This window comes from Dendropsophus ebraccatus, chromosome 14 (genome assembly GCF_027789765.1).
Source record: "Dendropsophus ebraccatus isolate aDenEbr1 chromosome 14, aDenEbr1.pat, whole genome shotgun sequence".
Taxonomy (NCBI): domain Eukaryota; kingdom Metazoa; phylum Chordata; class Amphibia; order Anura; family Hylidae; genus Dendropsophus; species Dendropsophus ebraccatus.
In genome coordinates, this window is record NC_091467.1 from 9415027 (window position 1) to 9442545 (window position 27519).

Sequence of the window (27519 nt, forward strand, 5' to 3'; positions counted from 1 at the left end):
GCTGCTGTGAGCATTGCAATCATCTGATTCCTGATATTGAGGAGGGCAGCGTGGGTTTTGATCACCATGTTGTTGCACCAGTCTGGAGCCCTGATTATTTTCCGTCAGACACATGGCTGCTTGTTTTATGTCTCACGTCTCCTCCTTGCCTTCCGCAGGATTCCTGGCCGTCTGAATGACAGGAGGACGCCCCTCGGAGAGCTGAACTGGATCTTCACAGCAATTACTGACACTATAGCCTGGAACGTGCTGCCGCGAGGTATGGTGGGAGCTGCGGCCGTCATCCTGCTGACACATGGAGGGCTGTCTGTCTGCCCCCCTGGTTATGCTGCCGCACAGATCTGCATATGACATGCGGCTCAGTTATAATGCACTCTGGCCTCTTCAAGGGCATGCAGGCTTATCTCCACAATCCCATCGCCCTGTCATTCACTCCCGCCACGCCATGATGATGTGCTCTATTACCCGTCACATGGTCAACACCGGGCAAATTGTGCCTCTAATCGTACAGTCTCCTACAGCATAGCCCTTACAGCTTTACTGGTTTAATCCTCCAAAAATAGAACACGTTATGTAACAATGAATAACACTTTTTTAGACGACCACCCCCGTATCCAGAGCAGATTTCATGTGGAGGATTTTCACTCCTTTTCCTTTAAAAGACCAAGTGTTACTGCATATATATTCTGTATATGAAGTATAGATACTGCGCCATCCATAACCTTGTGTTATACTGATCCTTGATTTACTTTAGAGATGCACTCACTATACTGCTGGTGGGGTCACTGTGTACATACATACATTACATTACTGATGCTGTATTATACTCCAGAGCTGCACTCACTATACTGCTGGTGGGGTCACTGTGTACATACATTACATTACTGATCCTGTGTTCCATCCTGTATTATACCCCAGAGCTGCACTCACTATTCTGCTGGTGGGGTCACTGTGTACATACATTACATTACTGATGCTGTATTATACTCCAGAGCTGCATTCACTATTCTGCTGGTGGGGTCACTGTGTACATACATTACATTACTGATGCTGTATTATACTCCAAAGCTGCACTCACTATACTGCTGGTGGGGTCACTGTGTACATACATTACATTACTGATCCTGAGTTCCATCCTGTATTATACCCCAGAGCTGCACTCACTATTCTGCTGGTGGGGTCACTGTGCACATACATTACATTACTGATTCTGTATTATACTCCAGAGCTGCACTCACTATTCTGCTGGTGGGGTCACTTTGTACATACATTACTGATCCTGAGTTACATCCTGTATTATACTCCAGAGCTGCACTCACTATTCTGCTGGTGGGGTCACTGTGTACATACATTACATTACTGATCCTGAGTTACATCCTGTATTATACTCCAGAGCTGCACACACAATTCGGCCTATCTACCTAGTGCTCACTATGCATACATTGGGCTATGGATGATAGGACCCCCCCCATCTATCTATCTATCTATATATATATATATATATATATATATATATATATATATATATATATATATAGACATTATATACAACAAGTACAGACACATAAAGCAGTGCTTCTCAAACTGTGAGGCGCCCCCTAGTTGTTGGTGAGGCCCAGCTGAGGAGCCAGTTTTCACAAAGTAACTATGATCTGCACAGTCCATTTGCTTTTTGCAGAAATCTGCATTTTAGCAACATTAGTGATTTATTTTGTACTTTATTTATTAGTATATAGAGCTTGGGAGATGGGTTAAAGGTAGCCCTCGCATTATTTTCAGCTTTTAAATGGACTTTTGACACAGATAGTGAGGCCCAGGCACCCTCTTGGTCAGTCTGGTGAGGCCCGGGCATTGCCTTGGTCTGTTGGGTGAGGCTCCAGTAGAAAAAGTTTGAGAAGTGCTGACATAAAGTATCTTTTTTGCAGACTTGTTCCAGAAGTTATTCCGACAAGACCTCCTGGTGGCCAGTCTGTTCCGTAACTTTCTATTGGCGGAAAGGATAATGAGGTCGTATAACTGCACCCCGGTTAGCAGCCCCCGGATGCCCCCCACCTTTATGCATGCCATGTGGTAAGTCTACCCCTCTGCGTCCCTTCCTCTCCCTCCATGAGGAGGATATTAGTGGCTGTCAGAGCCGGTGATGATTTGGGGACGCGTCCGTGTATCCTCCTCCCCGGCTGCAGATTACAATCGCTTGGACGCGGCTCCATTGATTTTTGATCATTTTTTTTCTTAGAAGTCTTAAAAAGAGATTTAGCTTTTAATCTTGGTAAGAGAAACCCAATCGGCTGCCCCTGCCTTCCGGAGCTCAGCACTCTGCCCTTGACATACAGTGACCTACATAGCTGAGCCGATCATAGGGCAGTGGTCCCTGCAGTCCCTGCCAGATCAGGACAAGGCTTTGTGGTATTGTGGGTCAGTGCATTCATTTCTGTCATATACCATTGTAGCAGAACTGGAGGAGCCATAACATTACAAGGTGCACAGCAGCACAGAGGATTTCAGAGTACAATGTGTGAGACTGAAGGTTTGCAGGCTGATGCGTCACAGCTTGTATGTTAGTTTCTAAATGCAGCAGAGCTGAGTATGTCACATATAGGAGAGCTGAGTGAGATCACTTGTTTGGCACAAATAGTAATCTACAAAGGTCCAGATAATACTTCTAGAAAACCCTGAAAAAAGGGCTTGTCCTCCCGTGCAGTGGGCTGGGCTTGATAGCCAGCATAGCAGCCAAGCTTGGTGGGGCCAGGTGCACTTGCCCGGACTATAGTGGCCAACTTGAGCTCAGGGCCCACCAGAGAATTCCCCAGTCCCCCGGTGGGCCAGTCCATGCCTGGTTTTCAAGGTTCAGAAAAAGTTTGTCGTTTTTCTTTCAGAAACCGTGCCCCTCCTCTACATTGGTCGGACGTGGTATTGCAGCTACAGTACTGTGCACAATTTAGTGGACAGATGTGGAGCAGCCATGTACTTCTGATTTTGAATATACCTGTGAATTTGTTTTTTCATCCAGACATTACATTGGCTTCTGGGAAAGCTGATCGACAACTCAAAAAGCCACCGTCATCTTACATGAGTTGGCAGCCATCTTTCCCGGACTCCTAAATGTCAAAGGCCACACATAACAGGGTCACACTGGGTGACAACCCCTCCGTGGGTTATAACGGTGGCCATGTTTGGTTGTAAAAATATCATACAACAAAGTGATGACCAAGGGGCTTGGATGGACAGGGCTGCCGTAATAAAGACTGGCGCCTGCCGACCTCACTGTGCCGCACCTGTCTTGTCTCTCTCGCATTATTTTTCACTTGAGCACCAGGAATACAGAGAAGTAAATCAAATGTCAAATGATAATTCCTGCCCTATAAAGAGGTCTCCCCCGGCCGGCGTTATTGATCAGTAATCATTGGGGTTATTACCGCTGTGGCTTCCCGGAGAGGCCGTGACTAGTCACCAATATGTTAGATTTACAGCTGGGCTCATCTGTTCCTTCTGTTCATATTATATTGGACAATTGCTTATAATATAGCTGCTGTTAACAGTAAGGAGAAGCACACGGCCAAGCTCTTCATCTCCCTGCTTTGTGCTCGCAGCAGGACACAACTCCTATAGAGGTAACCATAGACATATTGTGTCCTAGCTATGGATGGAATACAGAGGATGCAATTGAAGATGTATTGGGGGGGGGGGGGGGGGGGGGGGCGCTATTTGCACATTCCTTTTAATGTCTTAGAATTTACCTTTTAGTGTCCTAATTCTGCCCTGTTCTTACCACCCTACAGGCAGGCGTGGGACCTTGCAGTGGACATATGTCTTTCCCAGTTACCCACCATCATTGATGAGGGCACTGCATTCCGGGTAAGTAATTTACTGAGAGTGACTCAGACTGACGTACTAAAATGACAAGGCTGTAGTTGCCGCCCCCTAGTGTCTCACGTCATGGCAGAAGCGTCCCTAAGTGGGTGAATAATAGCAAGGTGGTGGCACTGTTACTTTTCCTACTGCCCAATGTAAATGTTCTGTTGGACAAATGTCCCAAAGACTTGGAATCTGGGCTGCCCACCGGACCATCGCCCGGTCCACCAGATTGTCTTTCCGGGCCTGGTTTGGGTGGAGTAGAATGGCGTCATTCATTCCACTATAGTGATCGTGTGCTCTTCCCTTACAGCACAGCCCTTTCTTTGCTGAACAGCTGACAGCTTTTCAGGTCTGGTTAACTATGGGTGTGGAGAACCGAAATCCTCCGGAGCAGCTTCCTATTGTCCTTCAGGTGAGGAAATCATGAGAAAATCCTATGGATTGAGATACCATAGGGGACATCATGTTCTGTGTTATGACGCCATTCTGTGATATATCGGACGTTGTGAACCGTCCTGTGGTATCATCTGATTGTAACCCACACAGTCAGGGCCATATACAAAACTCTGTCCTAGAACCATATCTCATAGGATATAAGGAATAAATAATAGTAGCAGGGAGGAGGCAGAGCCGCCATGACTTATGGCTTATTGGTCTTTCAGCCATCCATTAATCCGGAATGTTTAATAATCCAGAACCTGTCAGGTCGTGTAGATGCCGCAATTGCTCAGCCATCAATCTCTATAATCCTCCAGTCTGTTCCCATCAGTCATGTCCGGGGAAGATGACTGGCGCTGTATACGAGTGCCACCCTCTGGCTCCTGGCACGGAGCGCTCTCTTCCCCCTCCTCACACAATGTACTTCTCCATCTCCAGCTGCTGCAGGCTCATAAATAACCAGCGCTCCAGCGTCTTGAGGAGATGTTGCTGTAAGTCTTTGTAATGAAGACGCCGTGTGCTTTCTCGGACATGGGCTCATTTGCAATTCCAGAGTCTCCTGAGTATGAGCAGCGTCCTTCTGGTCCAATCCTGTGTGTACCGCAGAACCTCAGGCCTCTTAGTATATCCCATGGCTGAGGATTTCCTTCTAGGTAGATGGTAATTTGCTGGCATCTGGTTATTTGCCGCTGCCAGGAGCTTGAGAGCTGCCGTCTACTGGAGTGGCTTCCTGTATTGATCGTCATCCATAGTCTGCACTGCTCATCCTGTACTCCCTTGTTCATGTGTTAGGTCGGGGATGGGGAACCTGCGGCCTGACAGCTGTTGCAAAACTACAATTCCCATCATGCCTGGACAGCCAAAGCGAAGCTTTGGCTGTCCAGGCGTGATGGGAATTGTAGTTTTGCAATAGCTGTCAGGCCGCAGGTTCCCCATCCCCGGCCTAACACATCCCTCTGTTCGGCTGAAATAACTTGGGCATGCATATAAAGAACGGACCCCCATTTATGTTCCTAGCCCACCTTGATGGCTTACAGAGTCTATCACCCAACCTTCCCAGGCTCCTGAATGACTGACAGGTGAAGTAATGCAGTAAAACTTCCATCTTAACAATACAGCTGTTGTAATAGCGCCACCTATAGGAAATAAAACATGGACAAAGTGGTGTTGCTTGTATATGATAATGGTAGTTTGTCTTCTAGGTTTTACTAAGTCAGGTCCATCGTCTCAGGGCCTTGGACCTACTGGGAAGATTCTTGGACCTAGGACCGTGGGCGGTGAGCCTGGTAAGTGGTGGCAGTGAATGGCTGGCTTGTAGCGCCCCCTCCCCAGAGATTTGTTCACAGTACTGCAGTCTGTAGCGCCCCCACCCCAGTGTTTGGTTGACGGTACTGCAGTCTGTAGCGCTCCCACCCCAGTGTTTGGTTGACGGTACTGCAGTCTGTAGCGCTCCCACCCCAGTGTTTGGTTGACGGTACTGCAGTCTGTAGCACCCCCACCCCAGTGGTTAGATAACAGTAATGCAGATTGTAGCGCCCGCCCACCCCAGTGGTTAAATGACAGTACTGCAGTTTGTAACGCCCCCTCCCCCCCTCCGTGGTTGGATGACGGTACTGCAGTCTGTAGCGCCCCATCCTCAGTGGTTAGATGACAGTACTGCTGTTTGTAGCGCCCCCCTCCCCAGTGGTTGGATGACAGTACTACAATCTGTAGCGCCCCCCTCCCCAGTGGTTGGATGACGGTACTGCAGTCTTACAATATGTAAGCTTGGCTAATGATGTATATTAATAGTCCCCTGTCAGTTCACTGACGGATGACGCACTGTTGTCTCTGACTCCTACTGTATTGTGTATGACGCATTCTGCTTGAATAACGGGGGTCCGGGAAATGGAGGTTTGCACATTGAAGCTAAAAATATGACTTTTTGTGTCTGAAGAAATGTAAGTACACATCCCCCCTGCTGCATACAGGCTGTGTGACTATTGCTATAGTGTCTCAGATATGGGGGATGTAGAGCGACGTACAGGCATGAGAGGGAGGTTAGTCTATGGAATACAGCGTGGCTTCTGACTACTATTATATGAGACTGCTAGGTAGTACAGGGTCTCCCTAGCAGTAGGTTAGGATCTCTGAGCCCTATATTCTACATATACCACCCATCTCTCTCATATATGCTATATATACTCATCTGTCTATTATATTGTATATATACTCCCCATCTCTCCTATATTGTATATATACTCCCCATCTCTCCTATATTGTATATATACTCCCCATCTCTTCCTGTAATGCATCCAGCGAGTTGATCCGGTGTATACTGGTGGGGCCATACTGGAAGAAGGCTACCATTCCATGTTGGGGTGTCTGATCGGGATTCTTCTTTTCCAGGCTCTCTCGGTTGGGATCTTCCCCTATGTGTTGAAGCTGCTGCAGAGCTCGGCACGTGAGCTGCGCCCGCTCCTCGTCTTCATCTGGGCCAAGATCCTGGCAGTGGACAGCGTAAGTTTCCTGGCACAGGTCCACATAGGTGTAAGCTGTGGCCTTAAGGCTGTGCACTTAGCGTTCATAGAGATACTTAGCACATGTATTCCAGAAGCTGATGGTGGGGGAGCTGGGCATAAGGGGCCAACATATTCCTGATGTCTCTCTCTGCTTCCCCAGTCCTGTCAGGCCGACCTGGTGAAAGACAATGGACACAAATATTTCCTGTCTGTCTTGGCGGACCCCTACATGCCGGTAAGACCACCACTAAAGGCATTTTAATATCTTGCAGATCAATATATTGTATTTCTATTTGGAAACTCGGGTTCTTGATATGATGGCTGGTTCGTCACCCAGCTTTCCCTGGTTTCTGAATAGCAAATATGCACAGTTGTACAATCCCTGCTCTGTTATTGCTGCATCCTAGTCTGGGATACGAATACTTTAGGGATCTGGTAAAGTTGGCTGGCAGCCCCTATGGCAGCTAAAGTGTCAGTCATAACCAAGACTTAAAGGGGTATTCCCATCTGTTGTTATTCCCCCTTATAGTTGGTATGTAGTCCCTATAGATGCTACCCATCCCCTATAGATGGTTTATATCCCCCTATAGTTGGTACACATCCCCTATAGATGCTACCCATTCCCTATGCATGGTATATATTCTGATGCTTCCCACCCCCTATAGATGTTACCCACCCCCTATAGATGTTACCCACCCCCTATAGATGTTACCCACCCCCTATAGATGTTACCCACCCCCTATAGATGTTACCCACCCCCTATAGATGTTACCCACCCCCTATAGATGTTACCCACCCCCTATAGATGTTACCCACCCCCTATAGATGTTACCCACCCCCTATAGATGTTACCCACCCCCTATAGATGTTACCCACCCCCTATAGATGTTACCCACCCCCTATAGATGTTACCCACCCCCTATAGATGTTACCCACCCCCTATAGATGCTACCCATTCCCTATGCATGGTATATATTCTGATGCTTCCCATCCCCTATAGATGTTACCCACCCCCTATAGATGCTACCTATCCCCTATAGATGGTTTATATCCCCCTATAATTGGTACACATCCCCTATAGATGCTACCCATTCCCTATGCATGGCATATATTCCGATGCTACCCACCCCCTATCGATGCTACCCATCCCCTATCGATGCTACCCATCCCCTATCGATGCTACCCATCCCCTATCGATACTACCCACCCCCTATAGATGTTACCCACCCCCTATAGATGTTACCCACCCCCTATAGATGTTACCCATCCCCTATCGATGCTACCCACCCCCTATCGATGCTACCCATCCCCTATCGATGCTACCCGCCCCCTATCGATGCTACCCGCCCCCTATCGATGCTACCCGCCCCCTATCGATGCTACCCGCCCCCTATCGATGCTACCCGCCCCCTATCGATGCTACCCGCCCCCTATCGATGCTACCCGCCCCCTATCGATGCTACCCGCCCCCTATCGATGCTACCCGCCCCCTATCGATGCTACCCGCCCCCTATCGATGCTACCCGCCCCCTATACATGGTATATATTCCCTATAGATGCTACCCATCCCCTATACATGGTATATATTCCTTATAGATGCTACCCACCCCCTATAAATGCTACCCATCCCCCTATAGATGGTTTCTATCCCCTATGGATGGTTTCTCCTCCCCTGTAGATGCTACCTATCCCCTTTACATGGTATTCACCCCCTTAGATGGTTTCTATCCCCCTATAGATGGTTTCTAGTTAGTATAGGATCAGTAATTCAGTGTATGCAGTTGTCCTCTCGCTTCTCTTCCAGGCTGAGCACCGCACAATGACCGCTTTCATCCTGGCTGTGATAGTGAATAATTACAACACCGGTCAGGTAATTCTCTATCCTTGCTCATGCACACGTTTGAATTGGGGATAAAAGGCTTTTATTGTAATACAGAGTATGTATTTGGTCTCATACGTTGGTCATACTATACACATGAGTCATTGGAGCTTGTGCTGACACATACAATACACCACTTTTATTGTGGCCGCTGTCAGTCAGAGGCCGTGTATAGTAGGTATATGCTAGCAGACATGGAGGACATGAGCTGCCATGCTGGGGAAGGCCCCCTCTGCTCTTAAGCCTTACTCCTATGTAACTTAATCTGCAGGAAAGGACTATGGAGGTAAGAAAGATATGCCCACATTTATCATGACTAGCCATGGGCCTGTTTACACTGAGAGGTCGGTTTTAAAGGGGATCCCTGGCGAAAAGAAAAAATTCTTTCAAATCAACTAGTGTCAGAAAGTTATACAGATTTGTAATCTACTTCTATTTAGCAATCTCCAGTTTTCCAGTACTTATTAGCTGCTGTATGTCCTGCAGGAAGTGGTGTATTCTTTTCAGTGTGACACGGTGCTCTCTTGTCCATGTCAGGAACTGTCCAGAGCAGGAGAGGTTTTCTATGGGGATTTGCTGCTGCTCTGGACAGTTCCTGGCATGGACAGAGGTGGCAGCAGAGAGCACTGTGTTAGACTGAAAAGAATACACCACTTCCTGCAGGATTTACAGCAGCTGATAAGTACTGGAAGATTGGAGATTTCTAAATAGAAGTAATTTACAAATCTATATAGCTTTCTGACACCTGTTGATTTTAAAATAAAATAAATATTCATTGGAGTACCCCTTTAAGCTTTTCTGTGGAGTCCCCCCACGTGATAGCTGTTCTTAACCGCAGGGCCCCTGAGATTGGCTTTTAAGCAGACCGACCATTTAATGAGTAATCCTCAGCCGTTTCCTGCAGTTGCTGAAGTGTAATGGCCGTTCAGCACATGATTGTTGGATGTCGGGTTGTTACATTAGAGCCGGGCACCATTGTCAGTGCTGTGTACTGTACCAGGGTAATGGATTAGGCGGCACACACATTGGTTATTCATACCTCCTGGATGTCTCATTAAAGCCTTGACACGTGTCCCATAAAGCTGATGGGCTGCTCTCATTAATAACGCTTTATGTCTCCCCCGTTACAGGAAGCTTGTCTACAAGGGAACTTGATTGCCATTTGTCTCGAGCAACTTAATGACCCTCACCCGCTGCTCCGTCAATGGGTGGCCATATGTCTGGGCCGAATCTGGCAGAACTTTGACTCTGCGCGCTGGTGCGGTGTTAGAGACAGCGCCCATGAAAAGCTTTACAGCCTCCTGTCTGACTCCATACCTGAGGTAAGGAAGAAAAGCTTGTCCTATGAATTAGATCCAAGTAAAGGGGGCGCCCGTGATCACGGTACGGGAGTGGGCGCCCGTGATCACGGTACGGGAGTGGGCGCCCGTGATCACGGTACGGGAGTGGGCGCCCGTGATCACGGTACGGGAGTGGGCGCCCGTGATCACGGTACGGGAGGTATGAGGTCACTGACGGCTTTTCCATACTCTTTAATGCTCAGGTTCGCTGTGCTGCAGTTTTTGCTCTTGGGACATTTGTGGGGAACTCTGCAGAGAGGACCGATCACTCCACAACAATCGATCACAACGTGGCCATGATGCTGGCACAGCTCATCAATGATGGCAGCGCCATGGTTCGCAAGGTAGGTGTGTTTTTGTTTGTACATTGATGCTAATATGGTTGGCCCTAAGGAGAACTGGTATACAGCTGCTTTGTGTAAAGGCCCGGAGAGATTATCTGACAAATCAAGCAGCAATCGCATCGGAGATACACGGCCGACGGCTGATCAAAGGAACGCTGCATTAACATCAGTAGCGATGCTCATGCAGCCCTCGCTGTACAATCTAATAGGCTCTGTGAGCGAGATTTGCCGGATCAGTGCTCGCTTACCACAGTGGTTGGGCCATCTTATACGGCTTTAAGGTAAGGTGGTGGGACTGCTGCTTATGGTTGACTCTTTTCATCTTAGGTGAACAATCGTCGTCGTCATACGCTTCCCGTCCCTCTCCATATGCTTCCCACTCCTCCCCATGTGCTGCCCCCCCCCCCATTACACTGCCCCCCCCCCCCCCCCCCCCCCCCCCCCCCCGATACATTGCCCATCCTCACAACCAAACATTTCTGGGTTCTCTGTTGGGAGGGATAAGCCGCAGCCATAAAGCTCTCGCTGCGGCTTACCACTCACAGAACAAAGGGGGTGGGTGGTTTTCCTAGTGGGGACCCCTATCACCACTGACATCATCTGTCTGTGGTTGCTCTAGAGGGCCCCCCATACCTTATACCAGACAGTACAGCGGGGGAAAGTATGAGGTTTATGGGGGACCTTTGTGGCCCTATTACACAGACACTTGCAGTAAATACATTAGTGCCATTTAAAGAGCTTAGTAAAAGCCTGAACCATTGGGCCAGATGAATGCGCTAGGGCATTAAAACTGTATAGATGTCACTATTATAACTCTATGGAAGTAACTATTATAACTGTATAGATGTGTCTATTATAACACTATGGATGAAACCACTGTCAGTACCTCACACGTCTGGCTTTGTCTTTTGCAGGAACTGGTTGTTGCTCTGAGTCACTTAGTTGTACAATATGAAAGTAATTTCTGCACGGTGGCTCTTCAGTTTATAGAAGAGGAGAAGAATTACCATCTGCCTTCACCAGCTGCCATGGGTGAGTGTCTGACATCAGGTAGATATCCTATGTGTCCAGTCAGTAGAGGGGTCACCCTTCCTAGACTTTCCTATATGAGAGAGGTGAGTGTCTGACAACTGGTTGATATCCTGTGTGACCACCCATCCTGGACTTTTCTGTATTAGTTAGAGAGGTGAGTGTCTGACACAAGGTAGATATCTTATGTGTCCAGTCAGTAGAGGGGTCACCCTTCCCGGACTTTCCTGTATTAGTTAGAGAGGTGAGTGTCTAGGCTCTGTGCAGTACATATTGAATACATGCTTGCAGTTTCCACCAGAGATTACAACAGCAGATCACACAGGTCTGGTTTACAGTTAGGCTCCATTCACTTCAATGGAACTGAGTTACAAAACCTGCACCAAAACTGGAGACAAGAGTTCTGCTGTCTCTGGAAGCAAGTGGCCATGTTTTTGTAATGCTGGATAACCCCTTTAAGGAATTCCTGTCCTTTAAATGCTTGATTTGCCAGACTGTCGGTGATTGGTGGTGGTCTCTGTACTGAGACCCCAGCTGATAAAACAGGTGTGTGTGTCATGTCATGTATATTTGCACCTTATAGGTGTGCACCCTATGCACTTGGTATTACCTCTCACTAACCTGGTGGTAATCTTTTCAGAGGCGGGTAACCTGACGCCAGTACGGGAAGCTCCCAGCACCCCTCGCTTGAGATCTGTCAGTTCCTATGGGAACATCCGGGCAGTGACCACCCCTAGAAACCTAAACAAGTCCTTACAAAACCTCAGCCTGACGGAGGAAGGTAAGATGGCTGCCAGACTTCGGCTGATATGGCGGTACTTATTTTCTTTGCTAGGATCTCCTGAGCCAGTCCTCCTTGGCATCCGTACTTATAGCTAGCACTGAGGCTTTTCTGCTTTCAGGCGGAGTACCTGCAGTTTTCTCTCCGGGGAATCTCAGCACCAGCAGCAGTGCCAGCAGCACCCTTGGGAGCCCAGACAATGAGGAGTACATTTTATCCTTTGAGACCATTGACAAGATGAGACGAGTCAGCTCTTACTCCTCGCTCAATTCTCTAATAGGTAAGGGTGCTTTTACACCTACAGATACATCGCTTAAAGGGATTATCCGGTTAGATAAAATACATGTTGTGTCACCCCCTTCCTGAAGACTAACCATTTGTTCTATACTTGTTGTTATCAGTCTCCTTCCCCCACTTCTGAGCTCCTGCTTTCTGTTAAAGACACAGAAATCTGTGTGTGAGCTTTTCTTGCTGTTTCCCTCTTCTCCCCCCTTCCTTCTGAGATGCCTCATGTAAACAAGTTCCTGGCAGGCTGTATCTGCACTCTGTAGCGCAGGGAGGGTTAATCACAGTGAATTAGCCAACAGCTTGACCACAGATGATTCCTCCCGTCATTACATAGTGCAGATAAAGCCTGCCAGGAACTTTTTACATCATCCGTCTCAGAAGGAAGGGGGGAGGAGGGGGAGACAGAGAGAAAAGCTCACAAACAGATTTCTGTGTCTTCAGCAGAAAGCAGCAACTGAGAACTGGGGGAAGGAGACTGGATAGATAACAAGTATGGAAGGAATTTTTAGTCTCCCGGAGGGGGAATGATTCAGCTTGATCCCTTTGAATGACTGAATGACGAGTGTTTACACAGAAAGAGTGGCGGACAATTAACATCTATATTGAGGTCAGCTCAGAAGATGCCATCAACGTCATACGAACACATTTTTGTTTTCTGAAGATTATCTCTCAAATTCAAACGATATAACAGTTTATTTCACAATAATCGGCCTGTGTAAAAGGCCCTTAAAGGGGCACTCTGGCGAAAATCTTTTTCTTTCGATTCAACTGGTTTTAGAAAGTTATATAGATTTGTAATTTACTGCTATTTAAAAATCTCCAGTCTTCCAGTACTTATTAGCTGCTGTATGTCCTGCAGGAAGGGGTGTATTCTCTCCAGTGTGACACAGTGCTCTCTGCTGCCACCTCTGTCCAGAGCAGGAAAGGTTTTCTTTGAGGATTTGCCGCTGCTCTGGACAGTTCCTGACATGGACAGAGGTGGCAGCAGAGAGCACTGTGTCAGACTAGAAAAAATACACCACTTCCTGCAGGACATACAGCAGCTGATAAGTACTGGAAGACTAGAGATTTTTAAATAGAAGTAAATTACAAATCTATATAGCTTTCTGAAACCAGTTGATTTGAAAGAAGATTTTCACCGGAGTGCCCCTTTAAGAGCCGGCCAGGAGGACAGATGATGGTACAATAACCCTCGCCCCCCAGTAATGAATGTCTTATGGAGTGCAGGTTACTAGTTTCTCTATGTTCTTTCTGCCGCCCACACACATCTTTCATCCAGTGTTTTCCCAACATGGGATTCCCTTCCTGCCTCTTTCATGTTGGGAGGACCCGCTCCCCGGGTATATGATGCATACGTGTGTCTCCATGTCTGTAAATCTCTCCGTCCTCCTGTCGTAGCTCCAGCATCACGTTCACATCTATTCCTTTTATTTTGCTGCCACCTCTATCATTAGGCTGTTGTGTTCCTCCCCCCTCCCTGTCCCCCCCCATTATTGCCTCTGATCTCCTTCCTCTCCCCCCTCCGCCGGTGGTTTTGATCCCCCCTTTGCTGGCGTCAGTCCTGGAGTCCTCCAGGGTTCTCGGTGATCATTAATCGCAGCCTCCATTCCAATTTCATAGATTCAGGGAAAATATCTTCATCAAAGGGAAGTCTGGAGAAAACTAGTGAAATTACCAGTCAGGAGGGCGGGGCTTGAGCATGGCTGTGTGAGGACGCGTTTGCTCTGAGCTCCGGGCACGCTCCGCACTATCGGGACCTTTTCCCACACTACCGCAACTCCGCTATGCCCACCGGGTCTCGTAAGACCCCCAGCACGCCACAGGTGACGCCACAAACCTTTCTGGCCCGCTTCGCCCGTCCGGTCCGGCAGACCCCGCCGACGTCCCAACAGCGCACCAAGATGGCCGCGGCGCCGGTGACTAGGAGCACCGCACAGAAAGCGACTCCCGCTTTCCCTGAGCTGAGTCAGACGACCCCGGAGATCCTACGGACACCACTGGAGCTGGATGCAGTCTCCCCGTCCATGACTGATCAGGATCCGCGCTCCCTGCTGACTCCGGCCATGCTGCTGACTGAGGTGAGGTCTCTCCTTCATGCCCTCCCGACACGTGAGGACCTCACAGCGCAGCTAGCCCGCATGGAAGAACGCCATGCTGGTGACATGGCGGACCTTAAATCCGGCATCACGGCAGTTGCAGCAGCTGTAACCGGACTGGAGACACGGCAGGCGGCACTAGACCAGGCCGTCACCACTCTGACCCCCCGAGTAGACACACAGGAGGCCATCTTGAGGGATCTGATCTTCCACGTGGACGACCTAGAGAACCGGGGCCGACGCAACAACGTCAAGATTCGCGGTCTCCCGGAGGAGATTGGCCCGGATCGTCTCACGGGAACAGTGCGGTACATTTTTAATAAGTATTTGGGGGACCCCGGGGATACCCATATTGAGATGGACCGGACACACAGAGTGGCAGGCCCGCGCCCACAGGACAAAAACCGCCCCAGAGATGTTCTGTGTCGCGTCCATTATTACCAACAGAAAGAGGCGCTGCTCCAGAGAGCATGGGACCTGGGCCCTATGGACTTCAAAGGAGCCGAGATCACCCTTTTGCCCGACCTATCTAGGCGCACCCTAGCCATGCGCCGGATGTTGCGGCCTCTCCTGGATGCTATCCGTGATTCTGGAGCATCCTACAGGTGGGGATATCCTTTCCACTTGATCATACGGCAGGCGAATACCACCTATATACTCCGCACACCCGCAGATCTCCCGGGCGCACTCCAGCTGCTGGGCCTTGCCTCGCTGCACCTGCCAGACTGGACACTCCCGGCCCTTCCACCCTCGGCCTTTGGCCCTCCATCAGGTAGTCGCTCCCCACGAGCGGAGACACGCAGGTCGCGATCACCGATGAGAAGAGGACCCCGCTCCCCACGCCAACGTGACCCTCACTCTCCTGCGCACCCCCCGATTGGACTCTGCTGAAGAGGAGCCCCCGTTATGCTTCGTGCCTCCCTCCGACACGGCCGGCCACGAGACTGACTGTCCCACGCTACTCCATGGACACGCCAGCTACCAGGGGGGTTAGCAGGTTGCTTACCCAGGGTTGGTGCATGTCCATCTCAGGAAGTTGATAAGGGAGAGATGCCTTTTCTGCCCTGTTACTGGCCCATAGACGGGTAAAGGGGGCCCTGTTGGATTGTTACTATGATTGACTCTCCCCTCCCCTCCGTTGGCACGGTTAGTCACCCTCCGACGACGGCTTCTCCAGTTTCTCCTCTACTAACCTGGGAACTAGACGTGGGACTGCCCTCCTCATGGCCTGTACAGTTATTGGTGACGGCGTGCCACGGTTCCAGCTGCCAGTGCCTCTACCCCCCTCCCCCCCTCTCCCCCCCCCCCCTCTCCCCTCACTCCCCCCCTATCTCCCCTCCCCCCCCCCCCCCCCCCTTCCCCCCTCCCCCCCCTTCCCCCCTCCCCCCCTTCCTTTCCTTCGCATTCGCCCTTTGCCTTGCCTCCCCGCCTCTCAGTAGGGGACCCACTCCCAACCCCCCCCCCCCCCCCCGCCCCCCCCCTCCCTACATCGCAGTCTGGTCCCTCCGCATCTGACGCGGCTCAGCATCTGCGGTCACCTCATCCCTACATCACGAGATGGCCACACATGGGATACCAAAGACTCTCGCACCATGGGAACAACGACAACATGGTGATATCGGGTGCTAGGACTCTCACCCCCCTTTATGTATAGGGTATCAATGTACCCCAACGCCGGATGATTATTTGTGTGCTGTTGTACCCTTCACACCTCCCACCCCCCCCCTCGTTCCCACCCCTCGCTCCCCCCTCCCCTCCTCCTTCCCCCAATCCCCCTCTTCCCTCCTTCCCCTGCCCCTCCCTTTCGCTGTTCTCCCCCAACCTCCCCCCCCCCCACGACCCGCTCCTCCCTGGCCCCAACCCCCTCCCTTCCTCTCTCTGGTACTCTGTTCCCTGGTTGACTGTTGATTTTTTGCAGGACCCGCCGAGGATATGAAGACTTTCCTCCTCCCTCAGTGGTTGGCTTGGTATACAGGCATGCGCAGACCTCGAGTCGACACCGCTCATATGAGTGTGTGCCCGCTCTGGGGTGTATTTGTACTCATATTCTTTCTTCTTCTTTTTATACTCCCTGGTACTCTCCTGGCGTTTCCCGGCTCCCTCCTCTCTCTCCCCCCTAAACCCTCGACTTCACCATACCGGCTGGTTACAGCCCGGATCCCTTAGTTATCTCATTTTCAGGAGCGTTTTGCCCGAGCTCCCCCACTTGGCCTGCTCCTCCTCGTTCCTCGCCAGTTTTCTCCGCAGGTTTCTGGCTGGTGACCGTATCGGCCCCTGCCAGACCTAGTGTTTGGGTCTTTGATACCCGTAGTTGTTCTTCTTTTCCTTCTTGCGTGGGCCCCTGCTCTTCTGTCTCGGTTCCCCCTCCCTCCCTGCTCCCTACTTATCTCCCTTTCCTTTCCCACCCCCCTCCCCTTCTCTCTCTTTTCTCCCCCTTTTTTTTTTTTTTTTTTTTTTTTTCTTTTTCTTTTTCTCTTCTTTCCCCCCTCGGCTGTCCCTCACTGAGCCATGTCCTCGGTTCTGTGTGTTTCTCTCAATGCACAGGGCCTGAATATCCCGGAGAAGCGCTCATCGCTGCTGCGCCTTCTGTGGGCCAAACGAGCCTCGGTGGCTTGCATCCAAGAAACGCACTTTCGTGCGGACCAAATACAGAAATTGACGGACCGCAATTTCCCTGATGTCTTCCACAGTTGCTCACCCGACTCCAAAACGAAAGGGGTCTCCATCTTATTCTCCCGCACTGACCCATGGGAATTCATTGACCAGGTGTCGGACCCGGAGGGGAGGTTTCTCTTCGTGAAAGGTAAAATGGCAGGTACGTTATGCACCTTTGGCACAGCCTATCTTCCTAACTCAGGCCAGCCAACCTTCTTAGATCGCTGTCTTGCCGGAGTTGAGGATTTTCTGGAAGGGTTGGTTGTTCTCGGTGGCGACTTCAACATGGCGATAGACCCGACCCTAGACTCTTCCTCAGGCCGCTCCTCCCTCTCTTTCTCGTCCCTTCGCCACACTAAACAAACTCTACATTCTTACCAACTGATGGACGTGTGGAGGCTTCAGCATCCCCGGGATAGGGACTACACCTTCTTCTCCAACCCCCACAACCTCTACTCGCGCATTGACTATTTCTTTCTTTCTCACACCCACCTGGACTACGTGACAGCTACCACCATTGATCCCATTTCCTTTTCCGATCATGCATTGATCTCCATCTCCCTGGCCTTCAACCCACCGCAACCCCGAACGTGGCGCTGGCGACTTAACGATACTCTACTCAGAGATCCCGGGATCCTCGCTAACATCCGCACAGACCTGACCAACTATTTTGCCACCAACACCACTGCAGACTCCTCTCCCTTGATGGTTTGGGAGGCTCATAAGTGCTTCATCCGGGGCACATTTATTAAGTTAGCCACCCGCCTTAAGAAGGACCGGTCTGCCAAGATAAAGGCCCTGTTATCCAAAATCGGGGAACTAGATAAACAACACAAGAGGTCACTTGCCGCAGATACTGGGATGGAGCTCGCCACTTTACGGGGTAAGCTGCGGGATCTGACCTTTGCGAACGCAAAGGCTTCCCTGGCGCGCTGCCGTCGTCACTATTTTGAGTTCGGCAGTAAGCCAGGCAAGACTCTAGCTCGGGCCTTACGGTCGCAAAGAGCTCGATCTTTTATTCCCCAGGTGTCCTCGGCCTCCGGCCCTAAACTTTCTTTAACCCCCCAAATTGCTGAGGCTTTCCGCGCCTACTACGTGAACTTATACGGCCTTGCTCCCACCCAAACGCGTGCCGATCTTGAGACACTCAACTCTTCAATATCCGCATACCTCCGGGACTCTGGCCTTCCCCCCCTTCCCGAGGACAGCATTTCCTCTATTGAAACCCCCATCACAGACGCGGAATGGGAATGGGCTCTTAAGACCTCACCTTCCGGAAAGGCCCCTGGCCCGGATGGTTTCACCCTGCCCTACTATAAGTGCTTTGGTCCCCTCTTAAAAGATCATTTCCTGGCCGCATACAACTCCATTTCCACCGGTGCCATCCTGCCCGCTGACTCTCTCCGTGCCCATATTTCTGTAATTCCCAAAGAAGGCAAAGACCCCTCCCACTGCCAAAACTATCGGCCTATCTCCCTCCTAAACTTAGACCTCAAGTTCTTCTCCAAGATCCTCGCGGCCCGTCTGACCCCCCTCCTTCAACCCATTATACATCCAGACCAGGTTGGTTTCATGCCCATGAGAGAGGCCCGAGACAACACTACTAGGGCGATAAACATCATCCACTACGCCCGCTCCTCACCCCTGCCTTCCATCCTACTATCTACTGACGCGGAGAAGGCCTTTGACCGAGTCAGCTGGCCTTTTCTCTTCTCCACCCTCCGACATATCGGCATCGGTCCGCATATGATGGAGTGGATTAGCTCTTTATACTCTCACCCTACTGCCCAGGTCTCGGTCAACGGCCTTCTCTCAACCTCATTCCCTATTTCCAATGGCACGCGGCAGGGCTGCCCTCTCTCTCCTCTCATCTTCATCCTGACACTGGAACCTTTTCTCCGACACGTTAGGAATAATACGGACATCTCGGGAATAGCTGTAGGTCAGAGGGTTCACAAAGTAGCGGCGTACGCGGATGATCTTCTCTTTTTCCTTACACAGCCCTCAGTGTCCCTCCCCAATCTCCTCTCAGAACTCTCGCGCTACCAGGCTCTATCTCACTATAAGATCAATCTGCAGAAATCTGAGGCGCTTAATCTCACCCTTCCCGCTGCCAGAGTCTCCGTGTTGGAATCTTCTTTCCCCTTCCGCTGGGCGCGCTCATCTCTCACGTACCTGGGGATCCACCTGACACCGTCGGTATCGGACATCTTTAAGATAAACTTCCCACCTATGCTTCGGCGCATTGAGGCGGACTTGCTGCGGTGGCACAAGGGCACTTTCACATGGTTCGGGCGCTGTTCGATCTTCAAGATGAACGTCTTGCCCCGCCTATTATACCTCTTTCAGGCCCTACCTGTGGCGGTGCCTATGTCCTACTTCCGGCAACTCTCGTCCATTCTCACCAGGTTCATATGGGCACATAAACAGCCCAGACTGGCAAAGCTAGTCTTAAACCGGCCTAAACTAAGGGGGGGATTGGGACTTCCTAATCTCTACCACTATTACGTTGCGGCCCACCTCTCCCGAGTGGTTGACTGGCATCGCCATGCACCTACGAAAGCATGGGTGAGCCTGGAAATGGCGTTGTCCCCCCTCTCCCTGTTGGCAGCCCCGTGGCTACCCGGCGCCTCCAGTCTAGTAAGCTCACACCCTACTATCGCTCCCACTCTAAAAGTCTGCCAGAAACACCTTTCCTCGGGCTTCTTGGCCCCTCATCCCTCTCCTCTGTTTCCCGTCTTAGGTAATCCCTCCTTCCCGACTAGTGTTGAGGACCCAGTCTTCCGCACTTGGCTCCGAACGGGCAACTTTCGGGCTTCTTCCTTCATTACGGGTCAGACTTGGCTTTCCATCTCGGCGCTCAATGACCTGACTGATCCTTTACCTCTTGGATTCTGGAGAGCACTCCAACTTCACCACTTTCTCCGGTCTCTCCCTAACCCCTCATGCTTTACTCGGTCACTTACTCAGTTCGAGTCGCTTTGCCTGGGCTCCGACCCTCTACGCCACACTCTGTCTCTCATATACGCTATGCTGGGCTCTCCACCGGAACAACCACCACCCCCATACCTCACTGCCTGGGAGGAAGACCTCAATATCACCTTCACGGCGACACAGGTTGAGCGGGTTCTCACCTGTACGCACTCTTCATCCATCTCCTCTCGTCTCCAAGAGGCGGGTTATAAGCTTCTCTCCAGATGGTACCGGGTTCCTACCCGGCTGCATAGGATCTTCCCGGACGTATCTCCCCTGTGTTGGAGAAACTGTGGTGGAGAGGGCTCCCTATTACATATTTTCTGGAGCTGTCCTAAGGTGGTGCCTTTTTGGAAGGAAGTGTGGCGCATCGCTTCCACCTTCACCGACCGTCGGCTCCCCTTTTCTCCATCGTTCTTTCTCCTGCACTTGTTGGAGATCCCCCTCAAATCCTACCGTCGTTCTGTGCTCCGACACCTGGTCAATGCGGCCCGGGCCTGCGTTCCGGCTCTCTGGCGCCAAGTAAATCCCCCCACCACCTCCATGTGGGTACATAAAGTGGAAGAGATCAAACGGATGGAGGACCTCACGGCACAATTGTATGGCCGCGACTCTCAGTTCTACAAGACATGGTATTATTGGGATCAATTCACTGAATCGGCTGAATTCCGGAATCTCATGGCGCAGTGAGGGGCTGCTCCCTCCTCTCCCCCTCCTTTCCTCCTCCCCCCCTACCCTCCCCTTCTGACACGGGGGCCTGCTTGCTTTCCCCCCTGTTTTTTCCTCCTCTCCCTCTTTTCCTTTTTCTTTACCCTTTGCCCTCTCTCCCCCCACCCGGTTTCTTTTAGGAATCTGTGTCTGAGCGCTAGCTCACTCCCTTATTTTTAAGTAGGTGCTGACACTACCACCCACTGGGAGCGGTGGACGCTCTGAGTTCTGTTGACATATGTTTGTTCTTTGATTCATCTGTATTTGCATGCTCAATTTATGGGCCTGCGCCTCCTTGTGAAGGTGGTGTTGTAGCCCTCATTTGTTTGTTTGTTTGTTTTATAAAATGGAAAAAGGAATAAAATTGAGAATTGGAAAAAAAAAGAAATTACCAGTCAGGCAGGAGAAGGGTGTACGTCAGGAGAGGCCCAGGCGCCAACTTCCCGCTGCCCCCTGGGGTTAAGCGCTGTGCCTTCCATCACTCTCTACTTCTTACTGGAGTCAAAGAGTACAATTAATTTATAGGCCTGAGTGACAGCGGACGGGAAAACGTTTCCCAGCGGCCACTCGAGAAACACGCCGCGCTCTAATCGCAGCACATTGCGGCCTCTGCTGTGAATCACCAGAGCTTCAAACAATCGCATCACTGTACTGGGTATGAGCAGAAACGGTCACAACCAACCTGTCCTGTGCCACATTCCCTCAGGAGCCTACCTATCTCCTGGTCGTAAAAACCAGGGCTATCTAGGGTGAAATTGTGAATGACAAGCATCCAGCTTAGTCATCTCTAGATTTTTTTTTTTTTAAAGAAATCAACAAGGGTTGTGATCACAAGCAGTCTTGCAATATATTCGCTTTATATTTTTTTTGCATATTCAACAATATTTGCTTTTTTTTTTTCACATGCGGCCACTCGGTGTCTCCCTTCCTGTCACACTGGGCTCCATGCTCCGTCCCTGCTCACATTTGTTTTTTTCTCTATTATAAAGAGACCAAACACAGGAAGTCCCCGTCCTTTGCCACTCACACAAGGAAAGACCCCTGTCCACTATGCAGGTTGTATATCAGCTGAGGACAAGGAACTTAGAATTGTTAATGTTAATAATATATCTATTATGAGCTCTGCAGATTACCAGGAGACAATGCTCTGTGTTATGTATAATGTCATTGAGTGGTTAACAGAGGTTTTGGTGCTGTGTGACAGGAGAGCTGACCGTATAATGCGAGCACTCCCAGGATTCTCGGTACTAAATGTGGATCTGCAGCAGCTGTACACATGCGCAGTGAAGGGAGACACCTAGTGGATATCTTTAATGTTGATTTAAACATTAAAAACGTAAAGAATAAAGAGAATATATTGCAATACTGCTTGCGATGACAAACTCACAAACATAACCTGGAGTGGATTGGTGCAGAGTAATATTTTGGCATCCTTGTATCTTTCCTGCTCACCCTGACCAAAAGACCTGTTTCTTAGTGTTTGTTAATAAAAAAATAAAAAAAAACACCCCACCCCCCTTCCCTTAAAGGGTTTTCAAGTTGTGTTAAGGGCAAAGACCAACCATATAAACCTATAGAAAGCACCAATGGCAGCCATTACATCCCTTTATATACAAAACACCATTGGTCGTCATTCATCGCTGGGTCATTATTATTCCTTTATTATCCATGTGTAATATATGTTAAGTAAGTGTTTAGGCTTCAGGATTAGAAAAAACAGCGCCGCCCCTGCCCCTAGGTTGTGTGTGGTATTACAGTTCAGCTTCCTTTATGTCAGTGGAACTGAGCTGCAGAACCCCACCCAAACCGAGGCCGAGAGGGGCGGCGTTTCTGACAGAAAGTGATCATATTTTTTGTTTTGTTTGTTTTTAAAACATTGATAACCCTCTTAAAGGGGTATACCCATCATCTCAACTTCTTTTTGCATTAGCAGAATTGTTTTCTTTTGAAGTTTGGCCCCTTTTTTTATAATACAGTATCAGGTTGCAGCTCTCGAGTAATAGCTCCTCACTTTGTGTACTGACTTTCCTTACAGGCGTCTCCTTCAATAGCGTTTATACCCAGATCTGGAGGGTGCTTCTCCACCTCGCTGCTGACCCATACCCTGAAGCGTCAGACCTCGCCATGAAAGTGCTGAACAGTATAGCATACAAGGTATTGTGGTGTTTCTGTGTGTGCGTGCATGTGTGCGTGCGCCACCACTATATGAAGTAAACAGCCTTTAAAGAGGGTCTTTGCTAACTCACAACCAGTATTACTGCAGTGTCATTTGTTTCATCCCAGCTCAGCCCTGTCCATACATTACATTACTTCTATCACAACCAGTATGACAACTAGAAAATCACATGCTCTCATAGAAGAGTCCATACACTGATTAGCTGCAGAGTTATGCAACTCCCCTGACTCACACTGCCTGTCTCGGTCTGCTGTGTGCAGGTTCTCTAGTGGTATCCTATGGGATGCAGCCTGATATTGCACACGTCCATAGTAATGCTGAAGCTAGGCTGTCTGCCCTCGCTAAGAAACCTGCAGTGCAGTGATATGGAAGTTGAGTCCATACACTGATTAGCTGCAGAGTTATACAACTCTCCTGACTCACACTGCCTGTCTCTGTCTGTTGTGTGCAGATTCTCTAGTTGTATCCTATGGGATGCAGCCTGACATTGCTGATAAATCCTATGTTATACTCTACATTCTGGGGCACAGAATTTCTACGTCACTGATCTATCACATGGTGCACTTATATAGGACTCAGTGCTAAGACCCCACTCAAACCAGATGTATCATGGGACGTTCAGGTAGCTTTAGGAGAGCCATATCAGAGGGGAAATAGGAATCAAGATGGCCAACAACCCATATATTTGGATGATATGAAGAGGGTTGGGACTGTGACAACAGCCTTGTGTAATTGAGTCTAGTGGAGGGGAATTTTTATAGAGAAAATTTAGGGCCGGAATTTGTTTTCAAGGAGGAGTAGCTAGACCCTAAAAGGTTAGCTGTTTTATGAGCAGCCCTGGGATAACACTTAATAGGACACCATTGGTTTTTCACCAGTGATGAAGAGCGGCAATGCTAATAATGGTGGGGGTGTTTACGAGACCATCATGCAATGACATCATCATGCCTTACTGCGGCTTCTATAGTAATCTCTTTTTAATGTCATAACCATTGATTTTAATGGTGAAGATTTCCAGGCTTCCCTGAAGGGGTCAATTGGTAATGGGTCATGGTTGTAGATCATGGACCCTCTCAGAGATGTCTCCATCATATCAAAGGGTGTCGGGTAGGAACCCACTAATAATAAAGCTGGTAGGAGTAGCATAGAGGAGCGGGAGGTGAGCAGCGTGACGGGGATTCCCTTTGTTCTCTCTGGTATACGGTGGGTTGCAGCACTCTCTCTCTGTATACTGTGCGCAGTGGTGCAGAGATGGTCCCCAGAGAGCAGCATTGATATTCAGCAGGAATCTATCTCTGTCAGTCAGTGGCAGCGGGAGTGAATCCTGCAGGGGATTTCTGGGCTTTCCGCTGCCCACACGTTCCGTTTCCTCCTCTGCCGCAGCAGCCGCCTCCCTGCATTGAAGGAGTCGCCTTATTCTTGTAACTCTTACATATCCGGGATGGGATTCCTTACTCCACTCCTCCTTCTGTATACAGCTTTACATTCAGCTTGCCAATGGTTCTGACTCCTTAGTCCTTCTCTACTGGACGGGGGCTGGTCTAATACTTGGTAATGAAAAAGTCTATGGAAAACTGGAAACACCCCCGTCCCCCCTTCAGCCTGTGCCGCTCACATTGCGAAAAGTAATAAAAGCGAGGACCCTATGCGGTAATAAGACCATTAGACGCCGCACTTATGAGCCACTAAAAAGCCATTGTATAGACATTGAGGGTCTGGCTGCTCAGGGATACGTTCTTGCAGCGTCTCACTTTACTGCAGTATTCCTGAAGCTTATCCTTACCATACATTAATTATTACAGGCTGTATGTTCAGCCATGAACGTGTCTTTGTGTTTCACGCTGTAGATTTGTTACTTCTCAGGATTTTATGATGTGTTTTACGAGTGACGTTCGTCATTGATCTCCTATCGTTTCATTTATTGTACTGTGTTTATAATGTTATGTTATGGAACCTGTCAGCCCTTGTCTCATCTCTTATATATACACATATATATACATTTATAAAAATGAAACGTCCCCAACTGCTCCAAATAAGAACAGGACAATGGGCACTTCAGGCGATGCACTCGCCATTTATTAAAGAGGTATTCTGATGGGAAATAAAAAGTATTTCAAATAATCCCGGGTTAGAAAGCTATACAGATTTGTAATTTACTTCTATATAAAATCTACAGTCTTCAAGTACTTATCAGCTGCCATATGTCCTGCAGGAAGTGGTGTATTCTTTCCACTCTGACACATCACTTTCTGCTGCCACCTCTGTACATGTCCAGAACTGTCCAGAGCAGAAGAGGTTTTCTATGGGAATTTGCTACTGCTCTGGACAGTTCCTGACATTGACAGAGGTGGCAGCAGAGAGCACTGTGTCAAACTGGAAAGAAGTCACCACTACCTTACATACAACCTGAGAGATGGTAAGTGTAATGTCGGCACTGCGGATGGTAAGTGTAATGTCGGCACTGCGGATGGTAAGTGTAATGTCGGCACTGCGGATGGTAAGTGTAATGTCGGCACTGCGGATGGTAAGTGTAATGTCGGCACTGCGGATGGTAAGTGTAATGTCGGCACTGCGGATGGTAAGTGTAATGGCGGCACTGCGGATGGTAAGTGTAATGGCGGCACTGCGGATGGTAAGTGTAATGGCGGCACTGCGGATGGTAAGTGTAATGGCGGCACTGCGGATGGTAAGTGTAATGGCGGCACTGCGGATGGTAAGTGTAATGGCGGCACTGCGGATGGTAAGTGTAATGGCGGCACTGCGGATGGTAAGTGTAATGGCGGCACTGCGGATGGTAAGTGTAATGGCGGCACTGCGGATGGTAAGTGTAATGGCGGCACTGCGGATGGTAAGTGTAATGGCGGCACTGCGGATGGTAAGTGTAATGGCCGCACTGCGGATGGTAAGTGTAATGGCCGCACTGTGGATGGTAAGTGTAATGGCCGCACTGCGGATTGTAGATGTAATGGCCTCCATGGATCAGTGTACTGTGACGGTGCATGTCGTCAGGCTGTATAGGTGAAGTTTGTTCTAACTCTCATATGATCTTGCTTTTTCAGGCCACCCTGAGCACTCGGCCCCAGCGCATTCTGGACGCGGCCTCTCTCACACAGTCTGCCCCGGCCAGCCCCACTAATAAAGGGATGCACATCCACCAAGTTGGGTGAGCCGCTCCTCCTCACTGTCACACACAGTGATGGTTTTATATAGGAATAATTATGTGACCTTTGTGATCTCTGTTTAGGGGGTCACCTCCAACTCCCAGCGCCAGCAGCTCCAGTCTCACCAATGATGTCACCAAACCCACTGTCAATAGAGAGCTGCCCTCTGCCAGACCTGCCAATGCTGGAGGAAATATGGGGGTACAATATACTCCACATTCTCATCAATTCCCCCGAACCCGCAAGATGTTTGACAAAGGACCAGATCAGGTAATGAACTATGTGGCACCATGGCCGGGAGGGTGTCCCCCATACAAGTCAGAGCAGAGCTTGGCATGGGGAGGACCTCACATTGCATTGATGGCCATTGATTTCCATGGGTGTCATGTCTGCATGTACTGGTGTCCTGCAGTGCTGGAGGTGTTGTGCACGGTTCCTGCCTGTACATACATATCTGGGATGGAGTTCCCGAGCAGCTCATCCCTCTTCCACATGGCACAGCCATGCCTCCCACTTACTCATCTCCACATGCCAGGCTGACAGCTCCCCGGGCTTCTGTAAATCCGCCTGCTGCTTATGAATATTTGATGTGCTGCCTGCCCTGTAAATTTTCTCACTGTATTCACACACCGTATTGGGCCTGACCTGTTTTGCTTCAGAACAGTGTGTGCATATTGCCTGAGCGATTCCAGCATGGCGTGTAAAGCTCGGGTCACATCTGGCCCCTCTGAGAAGGAATCAGCGTCCTGCTAAATGCATGCACTATGGTTCCTGTGGTTACAGATCTCATTCCGGCTGCTTAAGATTTTGTTGTACATAAGGCGTTCTAGATGGTAACTCGATCACAATAGACCATATATGATATTATATCAATCAGATATCCATGCATTGCAAAATGGAGCCGGAAAAAACTTTTGCTTCACCATGACAGGTTTTTAGTCCTCAGTGTCCTCTGTCCTCTGGCATATCGACATTAAAGGGAATCTGTTTCTATTTTCTGACTTATAATTATTAATTTCACCTTCTGTACATTGTTATGGGGGCGGCCATCATGCATGAGCTGCTCTTAGCAGAATTTAGTGACATACTCATGGACATAGACGACAATAGACAGACTCTGTCTCCTTGGGATGAATGTGAGACATTACTGAACGTGCTCTGTGACCTGTAAAGAGGTTATTCTCTATTGTCTCCTCTATCTACTGGTGTCACATAACGCTGCAATGCTGTACAGCTCACTTTACAGCAGCCTCCTCTTATCACCACAGACACAACAGGAAGTCTCAGCTTAGTTT

General features: G+C 49.5%; 1 protein-coding gene across 4 annotated transcripts in view; it reads left to right on the top strand.

Annotated features, from left to right (window-relative positions):
* RPTOR (regulatory associated protein of MTOR complex 1) overlaps positions 1 to 27519 on the top strand; it is a 192068-nt gene that overhangs the window by 151522 nt on the left and 13027 nt on the right. For all 4 annotated transcript variants that reach the window (XM_069953866.1, XM_069953868.1, XM_069953867.1 and 1 more), the window contains exons 8-23: positions 159 to 259; positions 1926 to 2070; positions 3780 to 3855; positions 4166 to 4267; positions 5496 to 5579; positions 6682 to 6792; positions 6955 to 7029; positions 8599 to 8664; positions 9804 to 9995; positions 10217 to 10357; positions 11272 to 11389; positions 12027 to 12167; positions 12289 to 12447; positions 22923 to 23041; positions 26123 to 26226; positions 26308 to 26494. In XM_069953866.1, the coding sequence (XP_069809967.1) occupies positions 159 to 259; positions 1926 to 2070; positions 3780 to 3855; positions 4166 to 4267; positions 5496 to 5579; positions 6682 to 6792; positions 6955 to 7029; positions 8599 to 8664; positions 9804 to 9995; positions 10217 to 10357; positions 11272 to 11389; positions 12027 to 12167; positions 12289 to 12447; positions 22923 to 23041; positions 26123 to 26226; positions 26308 to 26494 (1921 nt within the window). The remainder of the gene's footprint in view (positions 1 to 158; positions 260 to 1925; positions 2071 to 3779; positions 3856 to 4165; positions 4268 to 5495; positions 5580 to 6681; positions 6793 to 6954; positions 7030 to 8598; positions 8665 to 9803; positions 9996 to 10216; positions 10358 to 11271; positions 11390 to 12026; positions 12168 to 12288; positions 12448 to 22922; positions 23042 to 26122; positions 26227 to 26307; positions 26495 to 27519) is intronic.